A 26,815-nucleotide genomic window follows, 5' to 3' on the forward strand; every position below is an offset into this window, starting at 1 on the left:
ACACACCAATTACAACTGTCCGGCTTACAAGCATTGTCAAAGTAAGGAATATAGAAAGGCGAAGAATTCCAACTCTTAGAATACGCAACTAGCTCGGGGAACTGTTTGGTTAGGCATGTTATATCAGAAGAGCAACTTATAGGGTGAGCAACATATTCAAATTTAACAGAACATCATACCTTCAAAGATCCAGAGCATGAGCTTCAGAAGCAAAGTGACTGCCAGTAAGTACGTCACCTGTGAATCGGTTATTGGGCATTTCCAAATGTATGGTTGGGTACTCTGCCTCCCGCCAACCGTCGTTTTATTCTTTCTTTTTATGTCAAAATGTGTTAGCAGATTTAATCAACATCGATGATACGAGAGCTATTTTTTTTCAAGGTCCGATTGGTCGCTAAGAGAAAATCACAGTCAGAATCAAGAAAATTTTATATGGAACAATGTGATACAACATTAAGATACTATTCGGCGTAATCACCGTTCCGATTCATACATTTGTCGTAGCGTGGTATCAATTTTCCAATGCCTTCATCATAGAATGCAGCCGCCAGTGTTTTCAGCCAATTCTGTACGCTGGTTTGCAGCTCGCTGTCTGTGGCGAAAGTTTGTCCTCCTAGTCAGCTATTCTTCAGTTTCGCAATGGACCCATGTCTCATCTCCTGTGACAATTTTGTCCAAAAACTCATCTCCGTCGTGATGGTAGCGCTGGGGGAAGGTTAATGCGGCGCCCATTCGTTGAGTTTTGTGATGGTCAGACAGCATCTTGGGAACCCATCTCGCGTAGAGTTTGCGGTACTCGAGTCTTTTACTCACAATGGTATAGAGAGCTGACAGTGATTTCGGAATCATTCGCTCAACCTAGAAATTGTGAACCGACGATTTCCGCGAATCGTCTGATCCAAGCGCTGAACAAGATCATCGGTTGACACTGACTTCCCTCCCTGGCCGCCAGCATCATGAACATCTGTGCGTCCAGCATCAAAGTTCCTGCACCATTTCCGCACATTGCTATTACTCATGAACGCTTCTCCGTACGCTTTACTCATTCGTCTATGAATTTCAGCTGCATTGCTTCCTTCAGCTTGCAGAAATCGAATGACTGAACGCAATTCATGTTTGGCGGGAGACTCTATTTTTCGAAGCATGTTTATGTGCTCCATACGTACTCAAAAATGACAACCGTTCATCCACGCTTTACCGTGGCCAACTAAAGACACAGCGCAAGACGTTTACCCACAGACTTACCGGACTTTCCCTGAAGTTTAAGCGACCAATCGGACCTTGAAAAAAAATAACCCTCGTATAAATGGTTTCTCAAAGGAATATCTAAATTAACAGTACAGCACTGTTGATCAATGGTATAAAAATGTAGAGCAGACAAATAATAAATAAAAAGAGAGCAATTTTCTTCTTCTCCCTAACCCAGTAGTGGTTTGTAGGAGAGGAAGGTGGTAACCTATTTCAAGAGCTTCAGCTGCCGTGCTTCTGAACACTGTTTTTTTTTCTTTTATACACAGAGACCACGCCAAACCTTGGGGGAATTTTTTACATTATACCTACGAAAGCTAGCCTTCTTACCCTATGTATATTCTTTGGTCAAGGCACAAATTGCATTTGACTGGTCACTTCGCTTTTGGCACACGTAGCTATTTAATCTCGTGAAACGCTCAGGGCTGACAACGAACCACACTTTCTCGTTTTCTGGAGAGCGAATTTGAAGAGAGGCAACTCAATAAAAGTTGCCTAATTTAACCTATTTGGGATTGTTCATCCTTTTTCACGGTGGTTTTAAGTGTTCCTCGACCCTGGTTCGATTTCAGTCATCTCCAAAGAACCCGGGCGTTGCAATTTTAGAGGGCTACTAAATTAAAATACACAGTCATAATAGTTCTCTAAATTTCACGCGTAAGAAAAAAAGTTCTGCTAAATATCTGCAAGATGATTAATTATTTTTTTTTTTATCTCTTTCTTGTTTTTAACTCAGATGAATTGAAATGGACAATGATTCATGAAAATTTTCTGTATTTCTGGGAGGGGGGAGGGGAGACTTTTAGGGATTTCTAATTATTGAGAACATATATACCACCGACGCCCATTTGAAGGAACGTCTCTCTTGTACTCCTTAATTGCTTTTCAAGAGCCTGCTCATAGTTTTAGCATATGATGAATATGTTATGAATGGATATATTTGCAGGGAATGAATACATTTAAAAGGAATTTTGAACACGCCTGACTTTTTGAATTATTTCTTTTTCAATTTTTAATCATGTTTTTTGAGATTTGCGTTTTAAACGACATTATTAAAAAAAAAAAGAAGCTTTAAACGAAAATCTGTCGTGAATTTTGAACACGAGTGATTTTTTTAAATTTTTTTTTCAATTTTTAATCATGTTTTTTTGAGATTTGCGTTTTAAACGAAATCATAAAAAAAAGAATGTTAAAACAAAAATCTGTCGTGAATTTTGAACACGCGTGACTTTTTGAACTATTTTTTCCCCAATTTTTAATCACGTTTTTTGAGATTTGCGTTTTAAGAAACTATTTAATTTGCGTTAAACGAAAATCTGTCGTGAATTTTGAACACGCGTGACTTTTTGAAATACTTTTTTTTCAATTTTTAATCATGTTTTTTGAGATTTGCGTTTTAAACGACAGTATAAAAAAAAAAGCTTTAAACGAAAATCTGTCGTGAAGAATTTCCTTCGCGGCTGATCTGAATTTTCCTCTTAAAAAAGAAGAAAATTCAGCTAAGAATCTATCCACGATAGTAAAACACAGTAAGAAAAAGCATTCTTTCATAAGACAAAGCAGAATAACTTCAGCTTATTGTAGTTATAAATCACCCATTACTTTCAATTTATCATTCTACTTTTCTTAAAACAACATTTTCGTTTGATAACTGTCACAATCAGGAACACTTACGACATTCAAAACATTTAATTAAATATTTGCTTTGATTTCTTCTGTCATAAAAAAGCAACCTCAGCTATGTAATTAAAGCGGAAAATAATTTATTGAGGTGTAAATACAAAAAAGAGTTTGTGAATGTACCTTTCATTAATAAGCGTTACCACGCCAAAACGATTTGTATCTTTTGAGGGAAAGAATTGCACAATTAGAATAATAAGTTTTTCCCCAGCTAAATTACAATTATTTGGTTGCGATTGTATTCCTAGATAAGAGTTAAATTTATTTATGTTGCATACGAAGTTTATAAAGTTTTTTTTTTTTATTAACCTTTTAAACAAAATTTGCTATTATACTTTCTCTTATAATTCTGAAAAATGATATTTATTTTTGCACCTACCGATAGCACAATAAAGCAAAATCATTTTCTTTTTTCGAGATTGAGGAGTAAACTTAAAGAGTGCTGAATAGTTAAAATATTTGTAAAGAAAAATCAATATCAACAGTATTTTTATTGTCCAATAAAACCTCCTTGCCTAAAATCTGCCACATAATGAAGTTAAATCTATAGCATAGAGCTTAAATTTTGTTTTATTAATATTTTTAATTAATTAGTTTAACTTTTAAGCTTTCATGTCAAGTTTCGTATTTTTGAAACTTACTTTATCGAAAAAACCAATTTAAATATTGCTTGAGGCTTAGAGACATTGACATAATTGTTAATAACTAATTAGTTTATGCAAAGAATATTATAAATATAATTTAATTCTTTTCATTTTAGAATGTGATAACAAGTATACAATACTTTTTTCTAATATAATGATTTCTTAAAAGTATTTTGTCTTAAGTAAGTTATCTAAGTTTCCTTTTAAAATGGAATTTTACTCATAGAAATTTAAAATTGTCAGTTCTTTATTTTATTGTAAGGCAAGCCAGACATTTCCTATAATTTGGTGTTTCACGATAATAGAACGTTTGCTATATGTACAAAATAAAAAACGGACCAACCTGAATAACTTTTGATCTAATAATTGCATCTTCACGTTCTATGACTTAATCTTAATGGTTCAAGAGGATAATCGAATTAATAAGTACAGACGATATTTTAAGTTATGAAATCAGACACAACGCATGCTATTTTAAATGTTGAAATAGAAAATTTGAGCGAATTTGGTCGAATAGTTTCAGAGAAATAGAATTTTGAAAAAATTCTATTAAAATTTGGTTTCTCAGGAACTGTTCGACCAATTTTGCTCAAATTTTGTATTTTGCCATTTAAAGCAGAATTCTTTAAAATGATTTAAAATTTGGTTCAAAAAGCTTTCGAGATATGACGAAATACGCAAAAAGTAAAAATAACGTTAGGGTCATGAACTCTGTATTGTTCTCTTGGCCAAACTATTGGGACTATATTTCCCAGATGGCGACTATCCTCCATATTTTGGGGAGAGCAATCCAAATCCGTCGATAAAAAGATATGTTTATTCAGAAAAAATATGTTTTAGGGTCTGATTTCGTAACTTAAAATATCGTCTGCACTAATTAATAAGCCTATTTGAGGACACCCCTTCGAACCTTTAAGATTGAGTCCTAAAATGCGAAGATCCGATCATTAGATCAAAAGTTATTGACGGTGGTCAATTTATTTTCATGCACTGTTCATGTAAGCTTAATATTTTAATAAAGTATACTCATTTTTAACAATTTTGGTTTCTTGTAAGCCCCCGTATCCTTTATTATAAAATATTTCCTTATAAACTTTTATTTAGACTTTCTGAATTAGACCTGGTTTTTCGAATTTGGAAATGAAAATTTTTGTTTGCATATTTTATCTATAAGTTGTTAGAAAATCAATAATTTTATTAGAATACCTTCGCACATGTTCAATAACTTTAATGAAATAATGGAGACATTTGAAATATTTGGAACTCTTGATGATCGAAAAACTCATGTTTTTAATAAAGTGGTTTAAACAATTTCTTCAGTTATTGAGTATATTAATTTATAGCAGTCAATAAAATAAGTTTAATATTGCATGTATTTAATTCACTTTTTCTCGTTTTCTCTTATGCCGAGAAATTATTTCAGTTTTGTAAACAAATTTTTAATGTAGGTATTTAATCTATAAAATATTTAATAACATTTGACGTAAGAAAACTTGTATTCTTTATCAAATCAATTCAATAAATTCCTGAATTATTGATTCAATGTTAAATCGAAGAGTTTAATAATCTATGTAATAATTTTTTTTCACAGAAAATTTGTGTTTGTTAAGTTTTTCAATTTTAAAAACAAAAATTTAAGGAATCTATAAATTCTATAATGCATACATTTAAAATATCTATTGATTCTAAAAGATAACATTTAAATACTATTCAATTAATTTGATTGGCTATTTAAAAACACCTTTATTAATGGAATTGATAAAATTTTCTATGTATTACTAAACCCCTTAAAAGAAGAAACCTTACGTTTTAATTGGGGGATTTAAATCAATTTTCGGATTATTGATTACCGTCTTTAATGACAGGGCTTGTTCCTTTAATCTATTGTCATGTCTTAAGTTCTCATTCTAAAGACAGTTTATTTAAGTTTGAGAAATATACTTCATTACGAAGATTTATTTTAAAGTTTTGAATATTTATTATGGATCATTAATGACGCAGGCTTGAGACCTCAAATTATTTAGGGGATGTGGGAAAATGAAAGGAGATTAGGATTCTTGAAGAAAGTATGAATGAATAAATGATATTAAAGTATCATTAAGGTTATAAATGATATCACTATGGGATATGCGTTTTCGAGATACATCATCCGTTCATCTTTCTTTTCTTCTAAAAATTAAACTGCAAGTGATTAACTCACACAGGATATTTTAATTTGCTTTTATTAATCGGATATTCATAATTGTGCTAAGAGTTTCTGGAAATAAATAAATTTAAATGAACAAATAATAACATTACAAATAACAAAAAAATTTTGCAAGTAATTTGATAAGATTGATATTATATTCTTTAGATGTGACTAATAGAACCCTGTTAAGGTCATCGTTGCAAATACTCAGGGTACAAGAAAAAGAGAATGACTTAGAACAAGATGGATGGACTGTGTAGAAGCAGAGTTAGAAGCATTAAAGGTCAATCGTTGTCGGACTAAGGGATTTAATAGGGTTCATTTAAGGAAACTTACTGAGGAGGCCTTGGTCTGTAGTGGGAAGTAGTGCTTATGAGGAAGAAGATATAATAAATATGTCTTACCCTAATAAGAAAATCCGGTTCTATGTATACTACATTGGCCTTTGTTAAGCTTAATGCACTGAGCTTTGTACACTGTAAAAAATTCCGGATCAATTTACAATAAAAGGTATTCTTTACCGTAAAATCCATTTTTACCGAAACATGTTACGGAACAAAAAAATTGATAGATCGCAATTTTTATAGTAATAATTACAGTAAAATAACTGAATCAATCTAACTAAATAACTATCACTGCAAAAATTACGGATTAATATTTTACGGTAAAAATGGATTTTACAGTAAATCAGATTTTATGGATGATGCACCCCAAGTGCTAGTATTTTATACCGTAGTTTGATCCAGAACTTTTTACACTGAAGACGCATTGCAAAATGATACCACCATAGCAAAAAAGAGTCGAATTTTTCGATTAAGTCTAAAACATATAAAAGCAATTATTATAAGTCATTGTTATATTTGTGATTGCATAGTTTAAAGTAGAACTTTAATACTTTAAATAATATGAGGAATTGAACAAACTTGACACAAGAGAGAGCATGTTTTTATAGAAAAAGTCGAGGCTCTCTATATATTTCAAAACATAGTAAATTTAACTTAAATGCTGTTAATATATATTACTACTCATTAATTTCAATACACCCTTATGTTATTTTTCTTCTTTTCCATTATAAAAATTTGATAAGATACTATGACACACCATTTTTTGATCCTTAAATACTGATTTTATTCGAAAAATGTAGGCTCTTTTATTTTTAAATAAAAAATGAAAGATAATTATAAATTTGTTAAGAATATATCTTAATTGGAATTAAACTACCTTAATTATCTTTAAAAGAGACATCTTTTACTTCTATGTGATAAATGTGTATAATGCTAAAAATAAAAATGTATAAATTTATTTTAATTTTAGATGAGGAATAAATATTCATTTAATGAATATCCAATGTGCTACATATTCTAAATAGTTATGTATTTGTTAAAACTATTTATTAATAAAATACTCTTAAAGGGAAAAATTTGAAACAAATAACATTATTTTGTCTGTGAACATTAAATAAAAACGTGAGTTTTCTCTTAATAATTATTATAATAATTATGAAAAAAGTAAATTTTAAATTAACTTTTCAAAAAATAAATAAATAAGTACAAACGCATTTGAAACCTAAAAATTTGTGCTTTTTATTGTATGTTAACCTGGAAGAATTTAATTGCATTTTATATTCTTAATTACGATTCGAAAAAAAACGAATTATGATTCGAATTTTTTTTAAAGTATAGTAGCAGTTTTTTAGTTGTACCTACATCCCTATTAAATTTTACAAGAAAAAAAAAGAAAGTAATTAAAATTAAGTCTATATGATATTCTATTAAAATAAGTAAAATATTCTCTTCTAAAGAATTTCGAAAAATTCTACCCACCCCATGAGACACCCATTCGAATATGCTAAAATTTTAAGTACGTGATTTTAAAAATTTTGTAAAAAAGTATCGATGGGCTTGAATTTCAAATTTATTTATAAAACTTTATTATTATCATGTTTTCTTATCCTTTTAAATAGGTTTATGATCATATTTCTAAGACATTTCCCTTTTCTTTTAATCTCTTCATGCTTAAATAAACTTCGGAATATCACAATTTTTATTTGCTTTTGGCTAATATGCTTAACTGTGATCACTGAAATTCAGAATTTAAAAATTATAAAATCACTAAAAAGTATATAGCCTCCTTTGAGACATGACTGTCACTTTACTTTTTTTTTTTTCCTCCGATAAAAGTCGACTTTTAGAAAAGAAAATAATATCGATTCCTTGTGTTTTGTTTCAGGCAAGAAAAGCAATAATATTTTTCTTAAATAATGAATAAGAGCAGTTTCAGAATATATCAAAACAACTATAGAATGGAGGAATAAAAAGAGAAATACTCGACAATTTGAGGGAAACACTCATTAAATTTTGGCATTAATTATAAACTTCTTTCTTATTTCAAGAAATTATTCATTTCTTAATGGTTTTTATACTCAATATTAATTTTTCCTGCCTCGTTTTTGGAAGAAAAACATAGCACAAAATGAGATATTGAGAGACAAAAAGGGAAGAGGCAGGATTGTTGATCATTAAAAATTCAATTTAAAGAATTAGAAACATGCTTTAAATTTATGAGGATTTATACTGTACCTTCGCAAATCTATGTATTGAGCTGATATATTCTTACATTCATTAGTATCAAAAATATGCAGTCTCTGGCCAAAATATCAGACGCATTATAAGATTCTATGTAAAATCTTAATCATCAGGGGATATTATACAGCTTTATTGTTCTTATGTCACTGAAATCAGTTAGCACTGGTTCACGTTCGTGTATCAACTGGTAAAATTAGATGATATATAATAAAAATTCGACGATTGACTAAATTAGACGATATATTATATAAAAATAGAATATTTATTACATCTGGTTTTATATTAGTATATTATAATAATTAGACCATGTTATTAGACGCACTGTAGTTTTCTAATAATTATATGTTTTGCACGAGTTTCTATGCAATACTTTTATATTTAAACATATATGTAATCGATTTTTATTCAGATTTGTTATGCACTTTCCATTTGTATTTATTTATCTTATAGGCTGCTAGGACGAAGAATTGCCATGTATTAAATAGTGACTGGTGCATGTCAAATCTATCGGGGTCACAAAGTCCACCAAGTTCCCATAACAAATCAATGCCTCTGGATGTACTGAATTTGAGATGGTTCAGGTCATGGATGAATGAATGGAGTATGATTTGGTTCGCCCTATAAAACAGGTGGAGAAGTGAGTGTGATTGAAGTCGTATTCTTGGCTACAGAGGGCCATCTATGGCCAAGAATTCGACTTCCGCCACACCATACGTCGCACCCGTTTATAGGGTGGACCCATTCATACATCCATTCATTCATCCACAGATCGTAATTTTGACCTGAATCAGGGAACAATCGATCTCCAATCCAGTACCCCCAGATGTATTAATTTGTTATGGGAGCATGGAGGACTTTTGAGACTCGACAGATTTAACGTGCATCAGTCACTTTACTCCACGGTGAGTCTTCGGCAGGCGGGGTTCGAACTCACGAACTCTCGGACATGGGCCCAGTGCCCTACCGAGCAGGCTATCCCTGCCCTATTCGTTTGATTTCAAGCAGGCTATAAGATAAATAATAATAGCAACAACAAATAACTCAATCATTCACAATTTTGCATCATGACCCACCGTGCATCATAATTGAGTGTCTATTATTTTTTAAAAATTATTTTTCATATAAATTTATCTTTGGGAGAACAAATTTTTTAAATGATTGCAAAAAAAGTCTCGATTGAGGAAAAAGAATCCATTCATATTTTTCATATTTTGTTTCCCCTTTTTATTTTTCCAATTTTCGTTGGCAACTTTAAAGCTTTATTTCAAATCATTTTTGTTTTCTTTACATTTACGTCAGGCAAGTCTTGAAAATGGACACCTATTTTTTGATACTCTTGAAACATGTCGATTGTTATTTCTTATTTGTTTATTTCTGATGTGAATGAAGTTTTTAATCAGGTAATTCATTAAATAATAAACCAAAATTATCTATTTTAATTCAAATTAAAAAGTTTGAAGAATTACACAGGGAAACAAATTTTTTGTTATGTTTATACAAAGACGTGATCTTGCCTAATCTGAATTTCAAATCTGAAATTAGTTTTTCCCCTAAAGCGAAAGAGTTTTTAAAATTAAATTTTTAGTCCATTTAGTGTCGAAATATACAAGTTTAAAAACGTTATATATAACAGAGTGTCGCGTGAATGTTGCAACAAACTTCTAGGGAAGTTAATGGCATATCATCTAGATTAAAACTGTATAGGGATCCAAGAACAGAAATGTCGTCGTACTCGGATAAGGGCGTTTCTTCTATTATCAACTGTTTCGTCCCGTGCTTCCAAATAGTTTATGGCAAGGAGGCATCACCAGAGGCGTGTGGCGACATTTCTTAAGCATTCTAATGATTATTTCCTTTTAATTCTAATGATGTACCCTAACTCCCCTGGAAGTTTGTCTCGCAACATTTACGCGACCACTTGTTACATATAACGTTTTACAACTTGTTACATGTAAACTTGTACATGTTGGATGGAAATAAATTAAATATGCCATAAAGAATAACTGTAGTTTAGAGAAAGAAACCGATTGCAGATTTGAAAACAGCGATTCGAAAGTATCTAAGATCCTTTAAAAAAAATCTCATGCAACAAAAAAGAAACATGTTCCCCACTGTTTTCGTTAATAATTATTATACTTTTCCCCATAAAGGGCCGGGATAGGCTGGTTTGTAGGGCATTTGGCTCATGTTCTAGAGAGCGTGGGATCGATCCCTGTCGGTCGAAGACTCCCCGTGTAGTGAATGGTGACTGATGCATGTTAAATCTGTCGAGTCACTAAGTCCTCCTTCCTATGATAAATCATACCTCTGGGGCTACTGATCCAGGAGTTTCCTTGTCTTCTGTATTGGGTTCAAAATTACAAGGCTACGGAGTTGAACATTAATAGTCGTAAACACAAAATTGGGTCGTCTGCTCAACAACGGTTATTAAATAAAATATAAAATGAATTATACTTTTTCCCACTGAGGTGAACAAGGTTCGAATCCCAGCGATGGCTGGTCGATACGAATTCCGCATCCGGCTTGTACCGACCACGGTGCTTACATAAAAGTATTCTCAGTGGTCGGCAGAACATGGGCTAGAATCTCCTTGTCACCGGGCAAAAACCATGGAAGTTTTTCGAGGTTTTCCCAGCTATGTAACGCAAATGCGGGTTAGTTCCATGAAAACGCTCTTCAAGAAGGCAAATTTCTCCCAATACTTGATTCAAGAGTTCCCTTGTCTTTTTGATTGGGTTCCAAATTACAAGGATACGGAGTTGAACATTAGTAGTCGTAAACCCCAAAAATTGGGTCGGCTGTTCAACGACGGTTATAATTATAATAATAATATTATAATTATAATATTATAGTTATAATATCATACTACTTTTTGAATCTCTCAAAAGTAAGTTTGTACTTAATCTTCAAAATAACCTTCAGTACAAAATAGCTTATATTTAAAGACAAAATAAGAATTACATTTACATTTTTTTAAAGAACATAAAATTATTTGTCTACGGAACATTATACAATTAGAAATAATCCTTGATGTTTTTTTTTCTATAAAGAAGAGACAAAACATGCTAGACATTCGTTTTATTATAAAAACAACATATCAAGTATAATTTTACTTTCAATAGAGTACCATTAAAAACTTGTATTACAAATATATCTCACAATTACACTTGAATTAGTTCCTCTCTGTTCAAAATTAATTAATTTATCGTTCTAGTACTTTAAGTAGCTCATATAGTTCCGTAAATAATTTTCCAATGGGTCCCTCCGTTGATTGCCTCTGAAGTACCAAAGATCTCAAAGACATTAAGTGGTTGAAGCATACTCGACATTTCTTATGTCTGAAATAGATTACAAATTAGGATCATAAGAGATATTACAACTTTAATCAAGCGCAAAAGATTCGGTTACTTTATTTAAATAAGGTAGATATTTATTTTAACCAATTAAATCCAGGTAAAAAAAATGAGTTAGTGATTTTTATATTATTTTGGAATTTTAATTTATGCTTTTTAAGGTATCCGACAGGGTGAAAATCAGCGATTTCGATGAAAATATTTACCTTCTTAAATCCAGGTTTAGATTTTAAAAAAACGAGTTAGAGATTTTTACATTTTTTTGGAATTGCAAATTATGCTTTTTGAGGTATCCGACTGGGTGAAAATCAGCCATTTCGATGAAAATATTTACCTACTTAAATCCAGGTTTAGGTTTAAAAAAAACGAGTTAGAGATTTTTACATTTTTTTGGAATTGTAAATTATGCTTTTTGAGGTATCCGATTGGGTGAAAATCAGCCATTTCGATGAAAATATTTACCTACTTAAATCCAGGTTTAGGTTTAAAAAAAACGAGTTAGAAATTTTTACATTTTTTTGGAATTGTAAATTATGCTTTTTGAGGTATACGACTGGGTGAAAATCAGCCATTTCGATGAAAATATTTACCTACTTAAATCCAGGTTTAGGTTTAAAAAAGACGAGTTAGAGATTTTTGCATTTTTTTGGAACTGTGAATTATGCTTTTAAGGTATCCGACTGGGTGAAAATCAGCAATTTCGACGAAAATATTTACCTACTTAAATCCAGGTTTAGGTTTAAAAAAACAAAAAAAAACTAGTTAGAGATTTTTACATTTTTTTGGAACTGTGAAAGGTATCCGACTGGGTGAAAATTAGCAATTTCGACAAAAATATTTACCTACTTAAATCCAGGTTTAGGTTTAAAAAAAACGAGTTAGAAATTTTTACATTTTTTTGGAACTGTGAATTATGCTTTTAAGGTATCCGACTGGGTGAAAATCAGCAATTTCGACGGAAATATTTACCTACTTAAATCCAGGTTTAGGTTTTTAAAAAAAAAAAACTAGTTAGAGATTTTTACATTTTTTTGGAACTGTAAATTATGCTTTTTGAGGTATACGACTGGGTGAAAATCAGCCATTTCGATGAAAATATTTACCTACTTAAATCCAGGTTTAGGTTTAAAAAAGACGAGTTAGAGATTTTTGCATTTTTTTGGAACTGTGAATTATGCTTTTAAGGTATCCGACTGGGTGAAAATCAGCAATTTCGACGAAAATATTTACCTACTTAAATCCAGGTTTAGGTTTAAAAAAACAAAAAAAAACTAGTTAGAGATTTTTACATTTTTTTGGAACTGTGAAAGGTATCCGACTGGGTGAAAATCAGCAATTTCGACGGAAATATTTACCTACTTAAATCCAGGTTTAGGTTTTTTAAAAAAAAAAACTAGTTAGAGATTTTTACATTTTTTTGGAACTGTAAATTATGCTTTTTAAGGTATCCGACTGGGTGAAAAGCAGCAATTTCGATAAAAATATTTACGTACTCAAATCCAGGTTTAGGCTAAAAAGTAGAGTTAGAGATTTTTACTTTTTCGGAATTGTAAATTATGATAGGAATCCGACAGGGTGAAAATCAGCAATTTCGACGAAAATATCGATTTTTTCACAATGCATATTTGAACTTTTCATTTGCTCACCAAAAAAAAACCCTTTAAATTCTTTTATCTCTAGATTTTTAAATGGAATCGTTGTTTTTCATATGCTGATAGATGGAACTGAAAATAAATTTCCGAAAAAGAAACCAAAATTTATGTTAATTTTTTATGTTTTGAGTATTTTAACCTTTTTTGTATTTGAACTATTTGTATTTTTAAGACAAATAAAATTCAGAAATTAATTTTCGAACTTTTAATTTTTTTTTTCGTGTCAGAATTTTCTTGCGTTTTCTGGAGATTGGTGATTTTTAAAAATGTCTTTACGCTAAGACACATGGAAAAAAAATTATTATAAAATTCTTGGAAATTTTGTCTGTAGATTTTGTATAATTTTTGTAATGTTTTGAACAAAAAACTAAGGACTAAGTATGAATTTTTTTTTATCAAGTTTTAAGTAAGAACATTTAGAATATTTTTTAGAAATTCAATAATAAGAAATATATTTAGCTCTAATTCATTGTCTTTATGAAAATTTTTTAAGGCTATTTGAAAACAAAGGTATCACAGTATTGATCTAGAAAAAAAATATTTTGAAGTTTATTCATGACAATTTGTTGTAAAACTGTTGGTGTGTAATTTTTAAGCTCAAATTTTTAAGTGAACGTCACTTATATTTTAAAAATACATTAATCACTTTAATTGTTTTTAAAAATAAATTTAATTTTAATTAAATTAAATTTAACTTAAATTTTTATGTACTAGAAAAAAAATATTTTGAAGTTTATTCATGACAATTTGTTGTAAAACTGTTGGTGTGTAATTTTTAAGCTCAAATTTTTAAGTGAACGTCACTTATATTTTAAAAATACATTAATCACTTTAATTTTTTTTAAAAATAAATTTAATTTTAATTAAATTAAATTTAACTTAAATTTTTATGTACTTCAAATTCATAATTTCAATACCCCTGCTTACCAAACATAAAATTAAAATTTTATTTGAGTTTTTTTGAAGAAAAAAATATGTCGAAACCTTAAGCATTAGTACATAAGTTAATATCGAACTTGCAAGTCGTTGCATTTAGTAAGATTGGTAGGGTCAAACATGCATGTTATATTATTTTAAACATTATGTTTCAGCACGAGCAGCATCCGATTGTCTGTGTAGTTACATGGATAAACTTTCAAAATTTTCAAATAGAAGTTTTGAACACTACGCTTCTACATCGAAATGTTATCAGCATAATAGAGAAATTGAAACGGAATTGCAACGATGTTTTTGGCAGGGAAAAAGGCGTGGCCAGTATTCATGCTGTAAAGGACGAAAAATACATATTTTATAAATACTAGACGAGTTAGTGCTTCATCTCTTCCAGACGAGTTTTGAAGACAATTGGGAGAGAGAAAAAAAAACGCTAGAATTTGTATGCTGCTTCATGAACTCTTTGTCTCTGTCGAGCGTCGCTAGTATTCATACTAAAAATATCTTTCCAACTTTATCTTCTAGGATCTTCTTACTTTGATGAGAAAAGTTGGCGTTGCAATTCAAAAATGTTGATATTTTGCAAGAATAACTGTAACCGTAATAACAAGATAACCGTTTTTAACACTGTTCTTGAGCACATATTTTACAATACTTTTATACAAAATTTTATTACTTTCTCTCAAAAGGTCTTTTTTATGATGGTCAACTGAATAATTTTAATTTTTTTTCCTACGCTCTTATTTAGACGAACTTATGAATAACTGTGTTTAAATGGTCAATTAAAAGCAATCTAACTTTAGTAAAAAATAGTGCTTAGTTAAGAAGATTAAGAGGATGTAACAAAAGAAATAAATGATATTTTTTTTACCTCTCTTCTCGTGATATGTCAATTCCTATACCTTTATGAGAAGACATATTGAACTTTATGACCTGAGCAAAATTCTTCACTATTAATTTCAAAGACATGCACCCAATAACGATATATCTGAAAAATAATAATATCATTATAGTTAATGTGTTGTAAATAGAAGTTGAATCCAAAAATAATGAAGCTATCTTGTAAAACTGCGAATTTATTACTTATTGCAGAACTATGCTATTAGCATGAATAGATTAACATATAGTGACAAGGCATTTTTTCCGTAAAAAAAAAATTAAAGCTAGTTTTCAGTTTTCGATTTTTAGTTCTATTCTTTTTATCTTATTATTATTAATTCTTCTTTAGTTTCCAATATAATTTGAGAATAGAAAGAGAGGAAAAGAGAAAATATTTATAATTCTCTATTTTCATTTTATTATTATTATTATATTTTCTTTCCTTTTTTTTTATCAAATTATTATTTTTTTTTACTGTTTCCAACATAATTTGAGAATAGAAAAAGATGAAGAGGGAAAATATCTATAGTTCTCTATTTTCTTTTTTAATCAAATTATTATTTTTTTCTAGTTTCCAATTTAATTTGAGATTAGAAAGAGATGAAAAGAGAAAATATTTATAATTCTCTATTTTAATTCTATTATTATTATATTTTCTTTTATTTTTTTTATTATTATTTATAATTTTTTTTATTATTATAATTATTATTTTTTTATAGTTTCCAATATAATTTGGGAATAGCAGGTAAAAAGAGAAAATATTTAAAATTCTTCATTTTCATTTTATTAATAATATTCCTTTCTTTTCCTTTTTTTAAATCTAATTATTATTATTTGTTTATAGTTTCCATAATTTGAGGTTAGAAAGAGATGAAACGAGGAAATATTTATAATTTTCTACTTTCATTTTATTATTATTATTTTCCTTTCTTATTTTCTTTCTTTATCTAAATACTATTTTTTTCCCAATATAATTTGAGGTTATAAATCGATGAAAAGAGAAAATATTTACAATTCTCAATTTTCATTTTATTACTATTATTTTCCACGAAAAATTGTTCTATAATTAATTGTTTAGTTTTGTTTTATTTATTTATTTTTACAGTTTTAATTGAATTTAACTATTTTCTGAATTATATGTCTTTCTATAGATGTTTCTCTACAGACTTAGGTTGATTTAAATAATGTTTCCTAAATATTCTTCAAAATTCTTTACTTTAGGTTTACTTTATAATTGTATTTATTATTTTATATTGTCCATTTAATGTAATTTAAAAACACTCAAAGTTACTTCTTTATTTTATTAAAACCTTTTGCTAGCAATCAAAATTGTCATATTATTTAATTAAGTATGATTTCAATTATTCAAATGGATTCTCCATTCAATAAGAAGTATTTCATAAAAAATCAATATTAATTAAATTCATATTTTGAATAAATTTGTTATATATAGATGTCAAATTTAATTAAGAAATTTTGTTGAGTTTTGTCTTTTTATTTATGCGGCATATTGTTACAAAGTTATAACAAATTAAAATAAACCTATTATATCTTTCCATTATCTTGTTGCAAATTATAGTATGTTATTGCTATTACTTTTTTTGTGTAACGCAATTACTTTTGCAGACAGGAAAGTAATAAGCTGAAACAATCTAGTTGAAGTTTTCAGATAAAAAGAAAACGCAATTAATTCTATTAGTACTTCAAATTGTATTTTTCTTTCGAAACTAATGCAATTAGCTGAAACGTTAAAAAATGATTAAAATTCAACTTCACCGGAAGTATTTTTTTTAGGAAGTTTAAATTCCTTACTTCTACTTTCTAACACAAACACTGGAGGTATATCTTATTTTTACTATCTAGCTAACATTAACTTTCGAATGTTTGTATAAAGTAATTTGATTAGTACTTTGAAATTCTTTCATTTTCTATAACAAAAATGAGAAAACTTTCTTGGAGAACAGTTTCTTTAAAAATAAAAATAGATGAAGTGACTGTGATTTAAAATTATCCATGTAAGCAACAAGTTTAAATTAATCCCACAAGCACACTAGTAGTATATTTTAAAACCAAGTAAGTATAAAGTACACTCTAAATGTATTCTGTAATAATGATAATATGATTAATAACATAAAATAACAAAATAAAGAAAAAAATAATTTAAAACTGCGTTTTCAACTTGTCTAAAAAAGAATTAATTTCATTTTTGTCAATCATAAAAATTAAAAACGTAAGGTGCTTCACATTCAAAATACACAGAGGAAATTTTAGATGATGAAAGAGATTTATTATATAAGTGATAAGCCAATGTTTTTTGGTTTAGCTTGGACAAATATAAAAATATTTTCACCTCCTTTTTCTACTTCAAAAAGTAGGTTTTTTCAAGTTTTATTCTATTTTATCATTTTGTTCTTCTTAGTTTTGCGTCTATTTGTTACTTTAGAAAATGATCGACCAATAGATTGGTGATAAAATTTTGTTAGGCAACAATTGCAAGTTGCATTGGCTTTAGCTTCTATTGAATTTTGAGCATTGAATAGAAGGAAAGTGCTTGATATTTCGATTGCCGATTAACCCTTTGATGCAGATGGGAAACCAATATCCCTTATATATATATATATATATATATATATATATATATATATATATATATATATATATATATATATATATATATATATATATATATATATATATATATATAATATACATATATTAATTTGCATAACAGTAAAGATATATTTTGGTATTTTTAATTACTAAAAAACAGTTTAATAGTTACTAAAAATACTGTTAGATAAACGGAATTATTTTTGTTTTAAAATATAAAATAAAATAGGAGAGCAGATGGAAATTTTTTTTATTTACATAAAAAAAATTATCAATAATAAATTTTGAAAATTAAAGAAATTTCAATGATGAATCACTGTTTCTTTTAGATCTAAATAGCTACAAATGAGTTTCAAATGAAAAAAAATATTGTTTGAAAGATTTTATCTTTAACACAAAAAAAGACACGGGTGCCTCATGCTATATTTCAAAACCATAAATTATAAAAATGCTGAAGATAATACTCTTTATTTATTTTGAACTAAATTAATACAAAACAATAAAAAAAATTATGAAAACTATGTTTAATGAAAATTCTGCATCAAATAGTTAATTCTATTTTGCAATAGGTCAGATTTGGCGGTAGGTCAGATTAGGTTCTATTAGGTCAGATTCGGTCGTATTTTCGATTACAAGATTCTATCCTCGTAGGTGCAAAAATTAATAGAAATATTAAATACTAATAACGAACGAATGAAAGTTCTTTCGTTATTAGTATTTACGTTCTTATAACGAAATTTTTATTAGCGATTAACTACGTTCTTATAACGGAGTTAATGCAAACCTCGCTGATTAAGTAATGAAATTTAAATTAAATACATAAAATATATCTATAACTTTCTTTTATTTAAACCATTAATTCCAAGATTCCATTAATTTAAACAATTAGTTCCAATTTTATTTCCTTAATTTTAAAGTACTCATTTTTATTGAGAACTTCCACACATAAATTTCTTAATTACATAAAAGCGTAAGTTAATACCAATAATAGATTATCTGAACTTAACCAAAACTTATAAAAATTACTAATTTCATGCAAAAACAATCAGGGGGTGAAATAAAATTATTTTTTTGGCACAAAATATGTTAATGATTTTTAAACTAAACATATAATAGAAGTGAGACTTATATCAATAAATGAAATTGCGTTAATAATATATGTACGGAAAAAAGAGAACGACGGTCAAAGCTACCAAAATATTGTATCGTGTTTCTGGTTTTATGGGAACATCAAAAAACTAGATACATTTTACTAGATACATATTTGGTAAATTTAACAATAAAATATGGTTTTAAATATGTGATAAAATTAGGTAAATGTGGTAATTTTATCATGATATCTTTGGAGCAGAGCATAAACTAAAATTTATTCGGTTAAATTTACGCTACAGTTTTATATTTTTTACTTATGTATGGTAATAAGAACTATAATTTTGAAAATTAGAATTTCCAGTTAATCATTACCATATGAACGAAAAAATTACCAAATGAATGACTTAAACACCGTATATTTTGGTTTTATTAACCCCTTAACGGTCGGTTAATTTTTAAGAAAATGGTCATAAAAGTGCCTATTTTTTGTCTTTTGTATTTGTATTACGTATTTGATTAGTGCTGCAACTAGTTTAAAATAAACTAACTATCTACAATTACCTTAAAAATAGCCTGGTACTGCCATCTGGTGTGTAAAATGAGAAATGAAATGTTTTCCGGGAAAAAGAAATAAATTAGTTTATTTTTATAGGCGCGTTACTACTGAACACTCCAGCCCGTCAATATCACGGGAGAGAGAAATAGAGGGCGAAACTTCACCCCGTCATTTTCACGGGAGCGAGAAGGACGGTTAGAATTGTGGTTCTTTTAACCAAAAACGCCATTATCATACAGTAAGGTAATTTAATTAGAAATTTCTTTTCTCCGTGTGCTACTGCAGCGTTCTCGAGTTAGAACATTTTGCAAAATGAGATATGGCATTTTACAAAATTAGATTCATGGCTACATTATAAAAAAAATTCGGTTTAAATTACGGTATAAAGTACCGGCACTTTGGGTGTATCATCCATATAATCCCTTTTTGGGGTAAAATACTATACCGTCATTATTACAGTAATATTTATTTAATTAGAGTTATTCATTTATACATACAGTAATTATTGCTAGAAAAATTGCGGTACATCAAATTTTTTATTCCGTAACATGTCTCGATTAAAATGGATTTTACAGTAATTTGATCTGGAATTTTTCCCGGAAGCACAATGAATATTCTTTCGAGGTCTTCTTTAAAGAATATTCTTTTAGCACAATCTAAAGATCTATGTTTTGATGACATTACTTACTTGGCTGAGTAGTTTTGATACAAATTGTATTCAAGTTGGAATTGTAGTTATAAAAACATCAATACTTTGATTACTTACGTTTCATATTTGCTTTTCAACAAGTCACAGATTACTGGCAAAAGAAGTTGGCAAATATCTAACGTCCAGGCAGTTCTAGAAAAAAAAATTGATTTTAAAACTGTCTCGATTTTAAAAATGTAATCAAATGTCTGTAGAAAGTGACATATTTAAAAGTTAATTATCTTACACCGTTATGAAATTTTATATTATTATATTTTTCTCGCATGCGCAAAAAAATCTCACTAACGATAACCATTTATTTTAAATTAAATCCGTCGAAAGTATAAATTACAGTTTTTAAATCTTTCTAAAGTTTTCTATGTAATCGTATAGAATGATTGAAAATTAATTCAATATATTGAAAAGCGGTCTTAAGGATTAAGCTCGTGCAATTGGAATTCCTTCTTTGCAGTCTAAATTAATTTTTGAAAGTTTATTTTTTACTAGTTAGTGCTGTAAATTTCTATTAATTAAAAGAAAATACAGCATACTAATAAACATTAATTAAATTTATTTCTTTTATTTATTTATTACATTTTTCAAGATTAAAATCTTAGAAATCTTTGAATGTTGAAGGAACCTTTCTAATTATTGGAGATGTTAAAAGAAGAAATTTAGATAAGGCGCAAATAAAAAAATGAGATTGATTTTAAATGACTAATAAATTTATATAATTTGAAATGTTTGGTGCATTTAAAAATGTAAATAACGGTAACTTTTTTCTATATTATTGAATCAATAAGTGTTGCTGTGAATGGTCGAAACTGGAGAATGTCCTCCGGTGAATGCCAACATTATATTTTTTATATTATACGCATTATTATTATACATTCTTGTATATTTGGCATCATTAAATTTTTTTTAAATTTGGCAGTGGCATTTATCCTAAATAACATCAGTGTAGGGAATACCGTGCAAATGCATACAGAGAGTTAGTATCTTAAAAAAACACCAGTATTAAAAATATCTGATAAATGTATAACATGCAGTGGCACTTAACCTTTAAAAATACCAGTGAACGCCTAAAAAACAGGAAAGAAAATGCAACTCACCGACCTATTCAATATTTACCATTAGTACCCGGAGAATGTCGACAAGTTGCCAGTGTAAGTGGAAAATATTTAGCAAATGCTTCGGACAAACGCCTTGCGATTATGTGAATGGTGACATTCACCGGTGAAAGTTGTCATTTTCCAACATTCGTTCTTTAACGGTAACATATGTAATTACAATATAAAGATGGTTATTTAAGAAGAAAAAAATGGTCGTTTTTAAAACATCCTTAAGATCCAGATACCATGTTGTATTTTTTTTATCATCTTCTTTATTTACAGTAGGATTTGAATACGTATACGCATCGAGATTTGGGCAAGATGCAGAGTGCAATTATATACTTTTCCGTCCTTTCAACTGTTAAGTTGTATTTGTAGTTTGCATCTCATTGAGATAACGGATAGGGAAAGATTAATTCCTTTTACTTTCACTGGCACATTAAAAAACTATTGAATACTAAAAAGACGACATTTAATCTACAAATGAAAGCGAGCAGCCCTGTAGCGTTCCCAGATTGATGTCAAGTGAAGAGCAAGGTATCTAAACAGGTGAGGCAAGTCCATCTCTTCGTGGAGATCACGCAATGTACAGTCCGCAAAAAAAAAAAAAGATATCACCCTTATTAACTTTCGTTCTAATGATCGGATTTTCACGAACTAAGTGTTAATCTTAATGGTTCCTGGGGGTGACCTCAAATATGCTAATTAATTAGTGCTAACTATTAATTAAGTTACGAAATCAGACACAAAAACGTACTTTCTCTGAATGAACATATATTTTTTCTTACATATTTGGATTCTTAACCTTCAAAATATAGGGGGTAGCCGCAATCTGGTAAATATGGTCCCCATATTTTGGCCAGGAGAGCGATCCAAAGTTCGTACCCCTTAATGTTAATTTCACTTTTTACGTTTTTAGTCATATTTTAAAAACTAATAAAGCAATTCGAAGAAAATTTCACCCAGTCATAAAATTCATTTACCCAAAGATAATTTCACGAAAAAAATAATTTTTAATAATTGTTAATTATTTTTTATTATTTAATTAAATTAAGGATGAAAATTTTTTGAATTATAAGGTATGAATTTTTTTATACCATATTAATCTACATATTTTTCAATTGAAAAATCTAAAGTTTCAACTGTTTTTATTTATTAGAAGCTGAGAAAAATTAAAATTAATTATTTTTAAAAAAATAATTTGGCGACAATGAAGAAATGATTAAATGGGGCGATCAATATTAAAATGTGATAAACTTGCGAGGAACTTGACTTCGCGCGCTTAGCATAAAATTTCATTCATATTTTTTTCGCTAATAATCGTTTGCTTATCTTTTCCTTTTTATTTTTTTTAAGCTATAAAATACGATGTTTCTTTTTTAGTCGTCAAAAATTCTATTTGCAATTTAGTAAAGAAATTTGAATAAAACATTTTATTGAATAAAATACATTTTATTCAGAGAATGTGGAGTTTTATAAAAGCATGCTTCTGATAGAATATGATTATACAACAGATTGTGCTTCTTTAATGTGATTATTTTTTATTTTTTAGTTTTTTTTTCTCAATAACTGATAAAATTTCAATAATATACATACGAATGAATAAATTTGGAATAAAATATTCGTCAATTTCTTGAATATATATTTTATGAATATTAATAAAAATACGTAGTCATCATTTTTAAGCATCTCTCACAACATCGCAAATTTCTCAAAATCTTATAGGGTAAACTAACCAGTGAAGGAATACTTAAGCTTATCTTGTCTTTAAAAAAAAATCATAAAAATTTCAAAATTTGTAATTTTAGCTAAATGACGTATTTGTTATTAAATGCATGTCGACATATTTGTTATTAAATGCAAATTATGTAAAAAAAAATTTAGATAACTTACATAATATTGTTTTAAGCTTTTGGTGGTTTAAATAATAAGTAGTAAGATAACCAATTGAAGGAACAGTTCTTAAATTGAATAAACACTAAATTTTCCAGTGAATGAACACTTAATTTTGAGAATGTTTGATTCTCGTTAGGAATCCTTAGGCCACGCAGATATCTGTCGCCCTGTAGATGCCTGAATTGACGGATGTTAACACAGGCGGGCATTAGGAAAAAAAAATCTTTTAAGTTTTCGTGCCCCCATTTCAGTATCTTAAGGGCCTTACGCTGTTTAAAAAGAGAGTATCATATCATATATATATATATATATATATATATATATATATATATATATATATATATATATATATATATATATATATATATATATATATATATATATATAAGAAAACAAAAATAATCATAGTAGCAATATTTGGTGGTAAATGTAGCTTATCGTAATTGAAGAATATGCTGTGCGACATTTTATGGTGAATTTGCGAACGTAAGTTTCAGAATGTATCGAAACATGTGGATGCTATTTGCTAATCATCTTTATCCAAAGAAAACCATGTAACGTAAATATCTAGCAAAATGAAGCAATTTTTTAAACAATTAATCATACAATATGCAACATGTTATTTCAATATCTTATTCTTAAATATAACATGTTTCAATGTTTTTAAAATGCCACTAAACATTCAGCAATTCATTGAGTTATAGAAAAAAGAAATATCGTAAATTATAGAAAACCTTGTGATTGTGCATTAGAATTACTATACAATCTACATTTTATTTTTCAAGCACTTTTTTTTTCTTCAAACTTTCATGCCTAGAAGATTCGATTAAAGCTGTAAAAATCTCTATCCCTAAAATTTTGTATATAGCTATTATAAGTTACGTTAATTTGATTTTAGTATGAAATCCTCGAATAAACATAGCAAAAATAGCATAATCTAAATAATATCAGATAAAAAGTTCATGTATTTAAATTCTAAAAACTTATAAATCGATTCAAATTTTCTTTTCAAAGGAGATTAAAATAATTTTTTTTTTTTTGCTTTTTGGACATAAATAAACTTAAAAATTGTCTATTGCCTAGAAACTTCGAGATGTTTTCTATTAACTATTAATTAAACCTCTCAGAGCAATCACAAAACATTATTTCAATTTTTTTACAGTCAGAAATTGGTTGCCTAGCAACCTAGTAAAATTAAGCATTTCTCTTTTGAATCAGTCAATGGGTTATCTTAAAATATTTATTTGCGCAGGCGACTTTTTTTGGTGGTTTTCTGGACTATCGCCAAATATATAAACCTTTATTGCAACCCAATTTACGACCCAATTGTTTTAAAATTTTGTCTACCCCCCCTAATTCAAGTGTCTAGATTCCAAATATGTAAAAAAAAATATATGTTTATTCAGAGAAAGTACGTTTTTGTGTCTGATTTCGTAACTTAATTAATAGTTAGCACTAATTAATTAGCATATTTGAGGTCACCCCCAGGAACCATTAAGATTGACACTTAGTTCGTGAAAATCGGATCATTAGAACAAAAGTTATTCAGAGTGATATCTTTTTTTTTGCGGACTGTACAATAAGGATTAGGTGATGGCTCAGGGGAAAGAGCCCTCGCCTTCCAATGAGGTGAACCGGGGTTCGAGTCCCGGCGATTACTGGTCGATACGAATTCCGCATCTGGCTTGCACCGAGCACAGTGCTGAAATAAAATATCCTCAGTGGTAGACGGATCATGTGTTAGAGTTTCCTTGCCGTCGGGTTAACCATGGGAGGTTTTCGTAGTTTTCCTCTCCATGTAACGCAAATGCTGTTAGTTCATCAAAAAGTCCTCCATGAAGGCAAAATTTTTCCCAATACTTGATCCAGGAGTTCCATTGTCTTCTGAATTGGGCTCACTGGATTAGGCTTCTGGATTGGGCAGTATCGGCCATCACTGGTTGATACGAATTTCGCGTCCAGCTTGCACCGAACACAGTGCTGACGTAAAATATCCTCAGTGGTATACGGATCACGTGTTAGAATCCCCTTGTCATCTGACTAACCATATGGCGTTTTCGTGGTTTTTCTCTCCATGTAACGCAAATGCAGGTCAGTTCCATCAGAAAGGCAAAATTCCCCCCAATACTTGATCCAGGAGTTTCCTTGTCTTCTGGATTGGGTTCAAAATTACAAAGTGACGGAGTTAAACGTTAGTAGTCGTAAACCAAAAAATTGGGTCGACTGTTCAATAAAATATGGATCAGGAACCAGGTTGATGCAACATAGATGCTTATTCAGGTAATCGTGTCCAGATGTAAGACGAAACATAGCGACAGATTTCATCCTATGCCACTGAAGGACACAAAATATATTTCCCTCAGTGGCCGAGGATGAAATCTGTCTGAATCAGCAAAATAATGAATTAAAAAAAAAAGACTTACGGTTTTGTAACAAGCAAAGTAAGAATATCTACAAGGACAGCAGAGTCACTTATATGTACAGCAGACGTCAAACTAGCCTGAAAAAGTGGGTTAAAAATTACATGTACAAATTATTTAGTTACCCATATATCGTTAGTTTAATTATACAGTTTAAGAAAAGTTTTAACTTGGAAATGAATTTCGAAATTATATGAAACGTTCATAATATGAATATAGCTATCATTTGAAAATCGTAAACTGATTAGGTTGTCGAAAAATTTTAATAAACAATTTTCGTAAAAATATGAGCCACACTTTAATTGTTTGGAAACTTATGTTTTTGTAAATGCAAATGTTCATGGAAATCTTCGTGAATAAAAATGTAATTGGAAAGTTGGGTTAATGTTTATTAAAAGGACATAAATTTGAAGGAAATAAGAATAAAATTAAAGCAAAATAAATTATTACTTTTATAATATTAACATAAGTTTCTCCTATAGTTTAAAATTACTTATTTCTCTAAAAAAATTTGTTGCACTGGAAAAAAAAGTGTGGTCAAAAGTACTAGAATACGGTAAAATTTACCGTCTTTCTTGCTCTATGGAAAATCAAAATGCTCGTCAAGTTTCCTGAAAGCACTTAAGTAACGATTATGGTAAAATTGACATTAAAATATGGTTTAATAGTATGCAATAAAATTTAGCAAATGCAGTAAAATTTGGTAAATTTATTTGCAATGGCGTAAGAACCATTTATTTGGATAAATTTAATTTTCAATTTTGTATTTTTAACAAAATTGTGGTAATAAGGAATAAAATTTTGAAAATCAGAATTTATATTTCACCGTTATTATGTGAACGGGAAATTACCAAACAATTGCTTTAAATACCGTATATATTTTTTTTGTTAACCAGAATTATGATTTTTTCGACCAGAAATGCAGTTAGGTAATTTTACCTGAATTTTTTTCTTCGTGCGCTAACAAATATTTTTTTTTTAATGCAAGGCACAATTTTCCAATTTATAACTAGACTGAACTTAAAGTGATCTACAATCTTAGTTTATTCCGCAGCGAACAGTTCATAAATTTAATAATTTTATCTAACCATTTTACATACTTTCATAAAATTAAATGTTGTTGTTGTTGTCGTAGGCCATTAGGGCAAGTGGCGCGATTGTTCTTGTTTTCAAGTGGCGCCATCTATGGCCTAGAATTTGATTTCTGACACACTTAGCGGACTTCGACTTCTGCCCGCTCATAGGGCGGACCCATTCATACATCCATTCATTCATCCAC

At 28.9% G+C, this 26,815-nt stretch overlaps 1 protein-coding gene across 2 annotated transcripts in view; it reads right to left on the reverse strand.

Moving 5' to 3' along the window:
• Positions 1–11,408: 11,408 nt before the first annotated feature.
• Positions 11,409–26,815, reverse strand: part of LOC107447723 (katanin p80 WD40 repeat-containing subunit B1) — a 208,029-nt gene continuing 192,622 nt past the window's right edge. For both annotated transcript variants that reach the window (XM_087157399.1, XM_087157398.1), the window contains exons 14-17: positions 25,540–25,616; positions 20,187–20,261; positions 15,155–15,271; positions 11,409–11,683 (exon numbers count right to left, since the gene is read on the reverse strand). In XM_087157399.1, coding sequence (XP_087013525.1) covers positions 11,548–11,683; positions 15,155–15,271; positions 20,187–20,261; positions 25,540–25,616 — 405 coding nt within the window. In that variant the 3' untranslated portion in view covers positions 11,409–11,547. The remainder of the gene's footprint in view (positions 11,684–15,154; positions 15,272–20,186; positions 20,262–25,539; positions 25,617–26,815) is intronic.

The sequence above is a fragment of the Parasteatoda tepidariorum genome, chromosome 2 (genome assembly GCF_982258835.1).
Source record: "Parasteatoda tepidariorum strain Cologne lab strain chromosome 2, Ptep-v5.0, whole genome shotgun sequence".
In the NCBI taxonomy this organism is placed as follows: domain Eukaryota; kingdom Metazoa; phylum Arthropoda; class Arachnida; order Araneae; family Theridiidae; genus Parasteatoda; species Parasteatoda tepidariorum.